Source organism: Rhynchophorus ferrugineus, unplaced genomic scaffold, assembly GCF_030347505.1.
Source record: "Rhynchophorus ferrugineus isolate W39M unplaced genomic scaffold, kcgeb_rfMv2 rfM9, whole genome shotgun sequence".
NCBI classification, from domain to species: domain Eukaryota; kingdom Metazoa; phylum Arthropoda; class Insecta; order Coleoptera; family Curculionidae; genus Rhynchophorus; species Rhynchophorus ferrugineus.
This window is the reverse complement of record NW_027472588.1, coordinates 24,462,565-24,477,507: the sequence shown is the minus strand read 5'-3', so window position 1 is coordinate 24,477,507 and position 14,943 is coordinate 24,462,565. Positions and strand designations below refer to the sequence as shown.

The 14,943-nt window shown below is 31.3% G+C and overlaps 1 protein-coding gene across 1 annotated transcript in view; it reads left to right on the top strand.

The window, feature by feature from the left end:
- Nucleotides 1-12: 12 nt before the first annotated feature.
- LOC143202650 (uncharacterized) overlaps nucleotides 13-14,943 on the top strand; it is a 28,460-nt gene continuing 13,529 nt past the window's right edge. The window contains exons 1-4 of the mRNA XM_076414306.1: nucleotides 13-286; nucleotides 7,689-7,847; nucleotides 7,903-8,187; nucleotides 12,298-12,534. Of these exons, the coding sequence (XP_076270421.1) occupies nucleotides 101-286; nucleotides 7,689-7,847; nucleotides 7,903-8,187; nucleotides 12,298-12,534 (867 nt within the window). The 5' untranslated portion in view covers nucleotides 13-100. The remainder of the gene's footprint in view (nucleotides 287-7,688; nucleotides 7,848-7,902; nucleotides 8,188-12,297; nucleotides 12,535-14,943) is intronic.

Genomic DNA, 14,943 nt, shown 5'->3' with positions numbered 1-14,943 from the left:
CAGTCCGTCAAAATTATGTGAACCTTTCGATTATCATCTAACAATATAAAAGGGGCGAAATTTTATGATATTTTATTCTGCTAATTAGGATTGGCGCAGGATGACGACGTATTTGCAGAAGAAAGTCGGTATGTTCAAAGAAGTAAAGGACATCAAGCCGGAAAAGAGGCGATCCGAGTCCAGACTGAAAACGTATCCGTCCTCTACCGATGTGAGGAATTGGTGTGACTTGGTGGAAGATCGCAGGCAGCATATTATTGAGTTAATTACAAAAGATATATCGAAAGTAAGTGGTATTATCTTTTCGCTTCTTAAATCTCGTTATTCAATATTTTGTTGTGATCCTTGAATTCAGTTCACGACGATATTTGGTTGGTCTGTGATATATTGAATGGATTAATGTCTCAAATATCTACTAAACATCTATTGTAGTGTATTTATCTTCGACTACTTTAAAAATTATCCAGGAATATATAGTCATTTTAACCCATATTCATAAATATCATAAATATTGTAAGGCACTCAACATAATTTTATTTTTATATATTTACAAGGATATTTCTTTTTTTTTAATGGCTTGGCTTAATATGATCCATATTTGGAAATGTTATGGGATTGCATTTATTATGTTCATTTTTTTTTATCTTAAAAAGTCATTTATTGAGAAAAGTTGGTACAAAATATCTTGTCCGGCAACATGGTGGTATCGTGTCGAAATAACGATGTTGATCTGACAGTAGTTCATTTTCGATCCATTGTGCGCAATGAAACAGTGATGTGGTAGTATTTACCCATTTTGAATCTTCCCCTTCGCATGCAAACCTCTAGAATATTTGATTCATCAACTGCTAAGTTATCTGAAAATTATTTAAGAGCTTGAGCTGGACTTCTGGATATCTTACTATTAAGTTTTTATTTTATTTTCCTTGCATTTCTTGGTCCTGGACGTTCTTTGTCACTTACATGAAAATTAGGAACACAAAACTGACAATTGAGATAGGAAGAATCAGTATCAATAAGACGTTTCTAAAAGTGTGAAATGTTACCTTATTTAATAATTATTTATATTGCAAATTGTCAACTAGTGTGATGAATTTCTCTATGAAATGGTTGTCTTTCTAATAAAATAGCCAATGCAGTTCAGAGATGACGGCAAATATATTGCCAAAGACAGCGGATTTTTCTGCTCATTTTTCTTTAATTAAAAAGAGACAGAATGGTTTCAAATGCATCGGAATATATAACCGAATCAGTCTAAAATTCGATTTTTAATAATACTGGTCTACCCTGTTGTCATATATCTGCAACATTTTTCAAAACATTCGTAATAGTAATTAGAGTTTACAAAAATGCAAAATTACGTTAATGCGGCAATTTTGTAAAGTGCTGACGTCATAAATTTTATTGGCCATTTAATTCTATACATTATATATATTATATTATTAGAGCATATTGTGGATATTTGTTTTTGAGGTCGATCCGTATTAATTGTATTACTAGGTTTCAATAGTTGATAATGTGACACAAATATGAATACAACATTACACAACATGAAATAACTCCTTTCGTGCTTTGGAATTTTCTAATATCCAAATATATTGATGACGGCAAATATATTGCCAAAGACAGCGGATTTTTCTGCTCATTTTTCTTTAATTAAAAAGAGACAGAATGGTTTCAAATGCATCGGAATATATAACCGAATCAGTCTAAAATTCGATTTTTAATAATACTGGTCTACCCTGTTGTCATATATCTGCAACATTTTTCAAAACATTCGTAATAGTAATTAGAGGTTAGAAAAATGCAAAATTACGTTAATGCGGCAATTTTGTAACGTGCTGACGTCATAAATTTTAATTACGTACATTGGCTGTTTTACTGTATACCTGATATCAACTATGATTTATTTTGAAGTAACTTATCTTGAAGTTATTCTGTAATATACAGAACTATTGTGGGTACGAAGAGGTTTTAAATATTGAAAGATAATCGCAAAGTTTTATTTTAGAAATAATTATCTTCAGTGACTTATTTGTTTCCGAGTTGAAGCCGAATTGGAAATATTTGGAAATAGTTAATATAATAATTGAGGATGGCGCAGATCTTTACTTATTAACGCCTTTGGATAAAGGACGATCTGTATTTCTGTAAACTTATAATAGAATATGATGATGTTTTTAACAAGAACGTAAAAACTAAAATCCGCATTTTAGGAAAAAAACTTGATATTTTTAATGTAGCAAAAAGCTTATTCGTGAAAAATAAAACTATTGACTATATCTTTGTATATAAAAAATTTTTAACACGTTTATCCACGAAGAATTCCGTGATGACTAAACTAAATAAAATTTTGCGCATTGTATGCAGTTTGATCCAACTTGAGAGATAGTATAGTTTATATCTCAATTTAGAATCACAATAAATTTTATTAGAAATTATGTGTTTATTTTATAACAGTTAAAATTTTTTATGAGTTCCATAAGATTATAATAGATGGCGATATAAGGGAATTTATCGACTGGATTGAGTAAATATCCAATAGATGGCGGTTTGGTGAAAGTTTTTTAAAAGTTATAAGTAATAAATTATTATTATTATTATAAGTTAAAAAATATTTTTCAAAAGTATCATTTATTCTACAATTTATTCAGCATTCAGCATTCAAGCTGTCATTAATCATAACAAATCAAACACAATATGTAACTTACAAAACTAGCGGAATAGATGCAGTGCCTCAAAAAAGTTTAATCATAATTTAAGTTGAGTGTACAATGTCTCACATATATTCACTGGAAGCATTCACAGAACTATGAAAGATTTGAATGGCAACGATAATTTTCAGTGTTGCTGTCTTACTGCCTGATGATGTTCGGCAGACTTTGCAAGTCATTTCTTGCTCTACTTTAGCCAATGAGGTTAACGCATGTTTAAAAAATCGTTCTAATGGCCAAGTGTTGAAACACTTCAACTGACTATAAATATGCAAGTACAATTGAAAAATGGTCCATTAGCACAAATATGTTTCGAGCAATTGCAAGAATACGCAATACATTAAACAGGCAGACAATTTCTGCATTGTTGTTCATGTACAAAAATGAATTGAGAGTATTTGTCCGGACATACAAAATAATTACTTGGATTATAATTGGCTCAAAATTAACTTCCGGATACAACAGTTGTTGCTGGGAGATCCGATTTCTTTTCAATCAATCGATATTATTGTTGATGAAAATGAAAGGGTAAATTTTTCAATTGAATTTTTAAATTCTCTAGATATACCTTGAATGCCACTGCATAATCCTTGGTTGACGATTCGTTCACCAAATTTCTCTACGTAATTTGCATCCACAACGATTATGCAACGGTACACGTTTGTTCATCCAAAATGTCACTGGAAATATTCTTGAAGCAATCATTTTGACTAGAAAATCTACAGAAGTGGTCTTATTGCTACGTATTCCAGTAATACCGTCAGAGTCTACGATACCCTTCAGAAAACTACAGTTTCCCGGTTTACTTTTCGCTATAATTATAAATAATAATTTTTTTTATTTTTTTATTATTTAATTAATATATTGTTACTAGTCGTTTCGAACTAACCTACAATTTGTCTTTATGCTAACTTAAATCTAGGTATATAACTAGGAGGACCCATCGGCCCTAACTCTGTTTCAAGTGAAATAATGTTTATACATATCACTGCTGAATTTTTAATATATGCACATCACAACACAACACCACACAACACTGTGTCCTGTTATGGTGGTATCCAAAAGTTGCAATATTTCAATATTAATATGAGAATAGAGTCTCCTTCCTCATGCCCCCTTGCAATTCTCTTGCATATCTCATTCCGAGATATTTAGCGTTGTTGTTATATGAAATTATAGTGTTATTTAATGTTATTGGTGCTTGTACGGTCTGTTTATAGGTGAACTGCACATGTACAGATTTACTTTCATTGTTTGTGTCCAAATATTTATATTGTCACTTGCCTATTGTAATTTTCGTGACGTTTCTTCACTATTGTCTCCGACAGCTATAATCGCAGTATCATCAGAAAATGTAGCCATCGTGATATTTTCCATTTGTGGTATATCACAAGTGTAAAGTAGATAAAGCATTGGTCCCAGTACACTTCCTTGTGGTACACTTGCTTTAGCTTATTTTATTGTAGAGTCAGCTTCTTCTTGCTTGACTCTAAACATTTTGATGTATGATTTTAATAGTTCGGTGAGTTGTTTTGGTAGCATTTTCTGTAGTTTATGAACAAGGCCTTCATGCCAAACCTTATAGAAGGCTTGTGCTACATCTAAGAATATAGCTGAGCATACTTTTTAACTTTCGTAGGCTTTTTCAATAACATCTGTTATTCTGTGGACCTGGTCCCAAAAATAAACCCAAACTGGTGTGTTGGTATTGGGTTTTTTCTCTCTATGATCGGTTTTATTCTTTTCAACAGGAGTTTTTCAAAAACATTAGATATTACTGGCAGCAGTAATATACGTCTATAGGATTTTATTTCGTTTGGTGACTTCCTAGGTTTTGGGGTCATTATAACTTCCGCCATCTTCCAAATGTCTGGGACATGTTTTAATCTAAATGCTGTACTGATGAAGTTGTTGAGTTTTATAATTCCCTTTCTTGGTAGTTTTTGCAGTAATTCTCCTGTTATTAAATCGTAGCCTGGTAAATCACTAGGGGTTAATGTCAGTTTTAATAAGTTTGGTTAACTCGTTCGGTGTGACTAATTCAATAATCGAATTTTCAGCTTCCCCGGTAAATTATGTTCAATATTAGCCTCGTTTGGTTTGAAAGTTTTTTTAGATATTCAGCAAATGCTTCTACTTTTTGGCGATTGTGACGTGCCCAATTCCCACATAGGTCTGTTATAGGTGGATTGTGTAGACATGAGCGCTTTAGATATTTTGTGTCACTTTCTAGAGTGAGTAATCAGTTTCCTTATCATCTGTTAAATTTCTGAGATATTCATTTATGGTCTTGTTTTTTATTTCCAGTATTTCTCTTTTCACTTTTTGGGTTATATTGTCTAAACTATTTTTATTTTCAGGTTCTGTTTTGTTGCCATTTTTTTTAGTAATTTACGTTTTTCAGCTACCTTTTCCTTTTGGATAATTAATTCTTTTAATTGTATTCTTAATTTCTGGATAAATAATAATATCAAGGCTAAACAATGCCCATTTGTATTTTAGATTTAGGTTAGATTTAAAATCGATGTTTTTCGCATGTGCAATTATATGTCGCATGCAGACGTGTGGGAAAACCATCGAATCTATTTGTGTTAACTAGAGATAGATTAGAACTAAATTAAAATTGAATATGTTTATAATTCAAAATAATAAAACTTATTACTAGTACTATCCTATTACCCTGCCTACCTAATTTATAAAATTAAATAGTACATGTTATGAGCTAAACATTTTGTAATTTACTCATTTGTTACAAAGTTCTTCTGTATTTAGTATAAGCTCTGTATTTGTTCAACATGTTATGTTCATTTTTGTTTATTAATATCAACTCTACGAAAAATTTTATCAATCGTTTTCAATTTTTGACCTTAAGCTCAAATCTCAATTCCGAGGATTTTAATACCGACTATAACGTTTTCGTTTTTATTCGTTAATAATAATTTCACTATATTGAATACATTACCATAATATGCTTGAACGTATAACGTCGCCAAAGCAATACGTGGCCGGATCTGCTAGTATTGTTATATGTCCAACCTGTAGATTTCAAGTGAAGCCATCTGTCGTAAAACTGTTATTATTTTGTTATTTTTTTCTTGTTTCATTGATACGTTTTCGTCTTGGTTTTAATTGCATTTATGTTTAGTTATGTAAGATTGATACATACTGGCAGTATTCAACTTACTGTTCTATTTAATTACACCTATTCTCTCTATATTTTAAAATTCTCTCTAACATTTATTAACTAAAACTATTTATTCTCTTAATTAGTTCTTAGCTATTTGATTGTTATGTTACTATTATAACTAATTGTAACAATTTAATAATTTATATTATTAATAAACGTCGATCGAATGTTTGACTTGGAAAAATATATAGTGACAAAACGCAAACAACTTGGGCTTTAACTAAACCAAATGTATTGGCTGATAGCGCGTAAGTCTACATTATCATTAGATAACAAGGTTTTGCTGTATAAGTCAATACTTAGGCCCATTTGGACCTATGGCATTGGATTACAATTAGCAAATCTAACATAGTTATCCTCTAGAGGTTCCAGAATAAAGTGTTGAGAATCATCTTCGATGCCCCATATTACGTCCCCAACAAACTAATTCAGCGCGATATCCCCTTAGAACCCATAACGAGTGTGATTCGAAGTGTTCGTGCGAAGTACTCTGAAAGACTATTATGCATCCCAATGCACTAACCAAAAAGTTAAATATACGCGATGACAGTGTAGTGCATAGGCTCAAACGCAAACTATCATACGAATTGATTAATAGACACATATAGTGAGAATTAATAATCTCCAGAATAAGTTAGAATAGTTTTTAGTAGTTATAAGTTAGAATATACTTTAAAATAAGTTAGAATAGTATCTAGAATAAGATTTAGAATACAAGTTGTACAGCAGATCACTTACTGAAGCGATCTTCTACATGTCAGGATAGTTATATTATATAACGGAAATCATATAATAATATGTATTGCCCACGGACAGATTGTTGAAATCCTAAATGCTTAATAAAAAAAAGTATTAAAGGAATAAATCTATTGTACTTGAAATACAATTGACCAGAGTGTATCAAGGTTTTTATTAACTTTCTAAATCATGTTTTATTTTGATCGGCTACATCTTTTGGTGAAAATGCAAAGCATAAATATAAACAAATGCTAAATTTGGTTAAGTGACAGTTTTCCATTTGGAATTTTTGAGTTATTCAGTGTAGACAGACGCTAATTATGAAACAAGCAATTTTAACTGCCACCTAGGGTGTCGGTATTTACTTTGCGTTTTTTTTTCGCCAGAGAAATCACGTTACTTACGATAGATAGTTAACATTTATTTATTCAATGTATTGGCCATTTAATTCTATACATTACATATATTATATTATTAGAGTATATTGTGGATATTTTTGCATCAACCCACAGTTCAAATGAATCATTTGTTGTTGAGGTCGATCCGTATTAATTGTATTACTAGGTTTCAATAGTTGATAATGTGACACAAATATGAACACAACATTACACAACATGAAATAACTCCTTTCGTGCTTTGGAATTTTCTAATATCCAAATATATTTGTTCACAAATTTCCAATCAGCTTCCATTAAGTTTTCTGCCAATACTTTTTGAGTTTCTTCATGTAATAATTCCTGCAACTCCACATCTTAAGATGTGTTTACTTCCACGCAGCATGGCTTGACTGGCACGCGTCTTAGAAATGCAGAAAAGGTGCGAAAATGGATCGATAGTTGTATCACGAAAGTTGGGAAATTGAATATTTATTGAAAATATTTTTATTAATATATATTGTACCAATATTTCTCAATAGTTGCCTTTTTAAAATGATAAATGGTCAGAATACACGCAATCACCTAACATAATCTTGTTGAAATATATACAATATTTTAATCATTACGCTTGATTTATTATTCAATATTATTCCATTTTAATGTAGTGTATAGTGTTTAGGTAAAATTGTACCTATAGAAGTAATAGTAAATACGTTATTGGCTATGGCGAATGCAGATATTTTAAGGCTCAGAAATTGTCTGAAAATACTGTGGAACTTTTTATTTGGTTTGAAGCTGTCAGGAGAACAATTGAGAAAGCTTAAAAACTTGGTAAGGTTGTAAAAAACAATTACGAATGTTTCTTGAAATTGATGATTTATTGCAGGCTCGCACTATGGATAAAACCTGCACACGAGGAATTGTTGAGGAATATTTATCGATTGGAGGAGAAATGGGCATAGAAGAAGAAACGGACGTCGAAGACAAAATGAGAGAAAAGGGAGTTGCCCGTGTCTTAGGCATGGAAGAGGATAGTACCCAAGAATTACACTGTGAACCGGCAGATGACGATGAATGTATTTCTCAGCCTCGCCATGAAAAGGTGAAGAAAGAAATAGAAGACCTGATACAGCCAAAGATCGCGTTAAGAACAAGTGGACCTGCAAAAATGGTAATCATTTTAATATATCTATATTATGTTAAATTTGCTTTCAGAATGTTCTAAATTGATTAAATATTAATATAAAGGGAAGGGCGAGTAAACATAGGGAAGCTAACATTCAAAGCATAATAAATCAAAGACTTGCGTAGTTTCATAGACGTATTTGTTATTAAAATTTTCCTTGGTAATCACACTAGCAAATGTCAAGTAACTAGGAACATCATACAAAAGAATCAGTCATAATATTGGAAAGTAGGAAAAGGCATATCTCTCCATCTTGCACCATATGTCGGGTAAGAGAGAGCTCACAAACATGTGCGACTTCATCATCACCCAGCCAATTTATGACAATTCGAGCAAGCGATCAAACCTTCAGATGATTCTAAATGAAGACCTCCACTACACAAACATGGATTATTTTCTTTATCATCACTTTTTTCAGGAGAAGTGCTTTTTGCTCGTTTCAATATTCTTCCCTTTAATTTTAGCAGATATACTGGATCTGGACTTCTCGGCTTTCCATTCTTTTCTTTTTGACCCGTATGCTTTGTTCTTCTTTTGTATTAGCAGCTCTAACTCACGTTTATAAAGTGAGGAAGTTAAAATAACCGTTTTACCACGCTTTTTAGTTACCCTTGTTGCTTGTTTTATTTTTGGGAGAGGTAACAACTGTTTTGGAAGGATCAAAATAAATTTATATCTTTATCCATATATTCTGAGCTAGATCAGAGCAACTAAAACAAACTGCAGGAGAGGCCCTATAAGACATTTCTTGTTAATCCGCCTTTTTCTACCCTCACGGCAGTAGTGGTAGAAGAAGCTAACACAACAATATCAGTGGTCACTGTCGTCGCAGATGTTTTTATAATAGGAAAAGATATAGTGGCTTTATTGGTCGATGCCGATGCTGATACCGACACTGTTACCGAAGTCGTTATAACTTTGGGGACGGTGGAAGTTATCGCAGAAGCTTTATTAGACGTCGCTGCCGTTACTGTAAGTGCAGATTCTACTATAATATCGTCGGTAGTTGGAACTGTCACTACTGGCGTGGTAGGAAAAGGAATGTCGGTTGTTAAAGAGGCAATAAAGTCACTGCCTGAAAAAGAAAGTGTGATCATGCGGCCAGATTTCAGTGTCCAGATGTCCATCAAGAAACAATAATACCGGTCGATCAACTGTTGCACGACTAAAGATGACAAACTGCTTAAACCACTCCAAGAATCCCTGTCAATGCCATGCACCGAAGATAACTGCAATGCCCCAAGCTCTTAGTGGAGCAATCAACATTAATTCTGAATTCATTATTTTCCTGGGAACCAGCATTGAGTGCATATAGTATCCGGCAGCATTAAAACATTTGGGGAGTCAAATTATGCTAGTGTTCTGTGACTGATACCTGATAAAATTGACCATTCTCCTCCTAAGTTGCTGTTCTGGACCATGACAAGACGGTTTATCTAACAGTAACGATTTTGTTGGAAGATTCTGTTTTATTACAAAATTTTTAACTACAAATTAAATTCGTATGCATCTTTAAGTTATGAATAAAACATTTGAGATTAGACTGTCGTTGTTATACTTGAACGGCAAAGCGTTATATGAAACCACTTCAGGATAAACTGCTTGTCATTCAAGCGATTTCTGAACAATAGTAATCAATAGAGGTATTAAAGTTTCTAAATGAATTTTTTGCTTTTCCTATTATCATTGTCTTTATATTGTATAAATCCCTTGCCTTAGTATAAGCTAGACATGTTATTCGTTGCTTTTCCGGCTTTCTACTCGGATCAGGTTTTGCAAAAGATGCAGTAAATTGTTTTCTGGTAACATTTCTTGATAATGAGCACTTTTATCGACGTTGTATATTTATTCAATTTTAATTCTGCGATTTATTTTAATTGTGCTAATAACTTCTCACAATATCACAGTTTCAAATATCAATTATGTAAAATTGTTTTAGCCAGCCGTCATTAATTACGAAGTTTTCAATCTCTTTTTTTAAATTGTGTTTTTCTTGAATTAATACATAGTTACTAGTCGTTGCCAGCTAACCTAATTTTTTTTACAATAAGTTAAAAATTAACTATATATCTGAAAGAATCAATCGGTCTTAGTCTCGATTATCTTAATTGCCTGAGTAACACTGGGTATCTAAAAGTCTCTGTCTAAGTAATTATTGCTATAGTGTCTATAGTGTAATATTTGCTCTGAAATGTTATATTTTATATAAATATTATAAATAAATAATATAAATGTTACTTTTCACCGACAACTGGATTCTATTGTCTATATCGAATTTAGAATTTGCTTACACAAAAGCAAGTACATAACAAGTACAGATAATTGAGATGTTTTTTAAATTAACCAATACATTTTTTAATATTAAATATAATTCTTTTTGCTTCTTTTTAATGTACTATATCCAAGAGTGTTTTACATCGAAATTAATCCCAAGATACTTATGTCTGTTGCTATATGGAATTATTATTTTATTATAAAATTCATTGTTATCATGCAGTTTTATTAAATAAGTGCAGTAAATTGAATATGCAACGATTTGCTTTGGTTTACTTTTATCCTACATGTCTTGGTCCAATTATTTATAACATAGTATTACAGGTTTGTTACAATTTTATGATTTTTTTTAATTTTTGAATATTCGCGAATTTGGAATGCCCTGTAAATTCGAATATCTACGTTGACGTCGGTTATATAGCAGATTAAACTTAGCCTAAGAAAAGTTAGTTGAACCATATGATAAAAAATATATTTATGGAAACGGCCATGTTAATTAGGTCAAGCTAAGTATTACCTGGATAAAATTTTGTTTTTGGCATTCATCAGTGAGCAACCAGGTCTGGTTTATTATAAACTACTTAAATTGAATTAAATAAATGAGAGAGATCTCTATCAATTGTAAGTTATGCGCTTAAGTTAAATATTGACGCTGTCATTATAAGCAGAAATAAGTTGACGATATGAGAAAGAATGGCTGGATTATGAAAAAATTTAACCACACGTAGTAAGACTTGACTATTTGAAAATATTTAAATGCTAGTTTACTTTGCTCATCAGACGCATTCAACAGACTTCTAATTATCAGTGATTCTGATCAACACTGTATAAAAATAACTGAAATGACTGGAACAGCCTCAAATAACGCCGATGTAGTATCTTATCATACAAGAAAGAAAAGTACGAAAATCCAGCTTAGTAATAAAATATTATTTCAGTAATACTGTTTTTTGCATGTTTTAAATAATAAAATATACACATTTGTGTACCTTGCCATGTTTGTAATAGAATCTAGGCAAACACAGTTGAGACGTAGTACGAGAGAGAGAGAGAGAGAGAGAGAGAGAGAGAGAGAGAGAGTTGAATGAATTATTGATTTGATTGAAATCCTAAGTGATGGAGCCCATTTCTACTTGGAATAGTGATTCTATAATATTTGAGTTTTTATAGAACTGTGGCGCTATGTTTGGGACATTCTGGCAGATTGAGCGTCATTTAGAAGTGTTATATTAGCGTACAATCAAGTGTACTTTATCGGGAAACATCATACTGCCACCGCCAGGCTCCTAGTTTAATTAGTGCATAAGAAACCCCATAAAATTGCTTATTGTACTATTCGTGCAATTATCAACGGGGCAAGGTTATTGGAAGATACAGTATGTTTTCAGTAAGGGCGTCATATACTCGATACCTTAAATAAAATGAACAAAGAGGTTTTAAATAGTTAACTCAGACTTAGTAATCCGATCCGCAAGAACCGAAAAAATATTTTTCAGTGTATTTATATTAATTGTAACTGTCGAAATATACGTTATAATATGCGTTATACGTTATATGTTATATGAAGCTTTTGGTTTTAATAATAATTATTTTTGTTAATTAATATCAATTTTCTGAATCACTGATATACTTCAGCATAATAATAATATCGATGTAATAGTAAAAATTATAGCAATGTATAAAAAGGAAATCCTAATTATTTATGTTAGTAATATCTTAGGTATATATTTGTCATATTTAAATATTTCATTCATTTTATTGACCAATCAAACAATATTGAATAAGTAATATCAGATATTAATTCATATTGTTTTATTTTAGGTATCGAAAATTAGAGGTTTGCCATCGGATTTTCAGGTGATACCTTCAGATGATCGATCCAAACCAGGCCGTATTACCATAAAAGCACGAGGCTCTAAATCGAAACATAACGCCAGTTTCTCAGTTCCTAGTAAAAAGTCGGACTCTCCGGCACAATCTGGATCGCCAACCAATATTTTTGATAAATCGAGAATTAAAAAGGAACCGTCCACTGATATTAGTCCTGATAAATTAGCAGTAAGATTAGCAAATAATTTTAACAATATCAGTCTGTTATCGTTAACATATTGTATTTAAAATAACTAACAGTAGATTATATAGGGTTAATCTCAGTTCACGTAGGCCACATAAATTATTATACTTGATATGGTGCATAAAGAATATCTTCAGTAAGTAAAATTTTTTTTTCACATGTTATAGTTAAATTTTAACCTGAATAAATATTCACCTGGGTGATATAAATTCAGGTTAAACAGAACGATATTTTAGTTGCCCGGGGAGAGAGTGTCCAGCACTCAATCAATATGTTTCTGTAGATGCCATAGGACTTATATTCTCACCAGGGTTGGGGATTAACCGTAACTGTTGTGGCAAAAGGTTCACGTCGCCTCAGAAATCTGCGAAGAATTCGTTTACTTTTCGTTCTCGAGAAATATCCAATTTATTGAAGTCTGCGTTACTGGACGTGCTCCTCAACTGTGGCTGATTGATTCTTATATCTTAACTGAATTAATTAATTTCTAACACGATCTCAGAGATAAACATAGAGAATTTGTCGTAAGCATTGCATTTGAGAGACTTCTAGTTTATAGAAGTCAGACTGTAAGAGTGCCCAAGTTTTAAAGCGATACAGAAGGCTTGACAAGATAAGTGTTCTAAAGTAAGCTTTACACCATTATGAAAGTTTTTCAGAGATTGAAACACTTAATAAATGTGTGGTCCAGCGTTGTCGTGATGGAAGACAACAACTTTCAAATGATAAGCTCGGGTTAGATACTGTTTCCTTTCTGTAATTATTCATAAATGAAAACTGGGTCTATTAAATTGTTCGCTGTTAAATGATTTTGAACCGAGTATCGAGCTTCTTTTTATATTCAGCCTTATTGAAATAGTTCAAATTTGTTTTATAGTAAATCTTTAGTTCAATGATGATGTCGCTGTATCTCGATATGTGATATGTAAGAATTTCAGCGATTGATCGGTTATACGTAAGACGAAATTATTTTGTTCCCAATCTTATATTTCTCCAGTTCAAAAACAATGGGATTGATTTTATGTCAAATAAAATTGTAAAGAGAATAAATGAGAGTATATGTATTATTTCATTAATATGGATAAGCTATCGCTATGATCCTGAGTGAAAATGAGATGTTAAGGTATAGCCTATATATTTTCTATTGTCTACATATTCGCCTCCTAAATTGGTGAAAAAATAGTTCCATTCCTAAGCCAGCATCAGTTAATTAAAGCATGAATCAGCTCCCTCTGATCTATATCACATATATATACTGATACTGGGAATATCTGCTACAGAATAATATTGTATACGAATTTTTTAAACGATCCAATATATGTCCAATATGCTTTCCTGTACTTAATTGCCATTGTTTCTTCATTGCACTGATATTTTGTATTTTAGTTTTATATACTAAGGCAGTTTGAGCACAACAAAAATCTATAAGTTAAGCTACGAACTTCCACCCCATCCAACACACTCTATATATTTTACCCCTTGCGATTATAATACTATATGAATTGAATTAAAAGGGAATTATGTTGAGAAATAACACGTTTATTGGATCTATATAAAAAATAAAGAAATCTGATTATGTGATGATTGTAAATATATTATAAATTGATTTATCGTTATCAATACTATATCAATTACTATTATTATTACTGTTCTAATATATTTAATTCATAATATGTTTGAACTTTTCTTATATGATTTTAGAATAGCATAATTCTCATACCTTTTAGACAGATGACTTTTACGACTTTAATTTATATCTCCAGTAAATGTTAGACGTTTAAGAGAATAGCTATTGATATTTATTTCACTACTCTGACGAAATAAATGTTTAAAATAGGCAGTTGTTCGCATATTACACAAGTGGTAACGTATTTTGACTAAGAAGATTTTATGGATCGGTTTAGGGATATGCAAATCAAGCTTTTATACTTTGAATGATTACTTGTATTTTATGTGAACTGAAGTAACGGTTATGTCCTTGAAGGTTGGTCTTACAAAATATTTAATTTACATGTATTATTATGCACAGCTGAATAGCGTATATATCAAATATTTCATTTTATTATTCAAAACATTCTAAATACATTCCCAGAGGGCATCTTTTGTTCAGTATGGTATATGCTACAGACGCAGTTTTATTGGAGGAAATTATTGTGCTAATGCCAATCCTTATATCACCTGATATGATAGATCCTCAAAAACAAGAGTGGATTGTTTATAAGGGGGTTATAAATAATGTTTTAGGCAATCATAAAGACTAACTATAAACAAATCGTCAAAAATATTTTAACAAAAAAATAACAGACTTTAAAAAACAAATAAGGGATTCAGTAAAAATTAAAATATCAGATTTTTAAGACAAAAAAAAACATTAAAAAAAATATGTACATAAT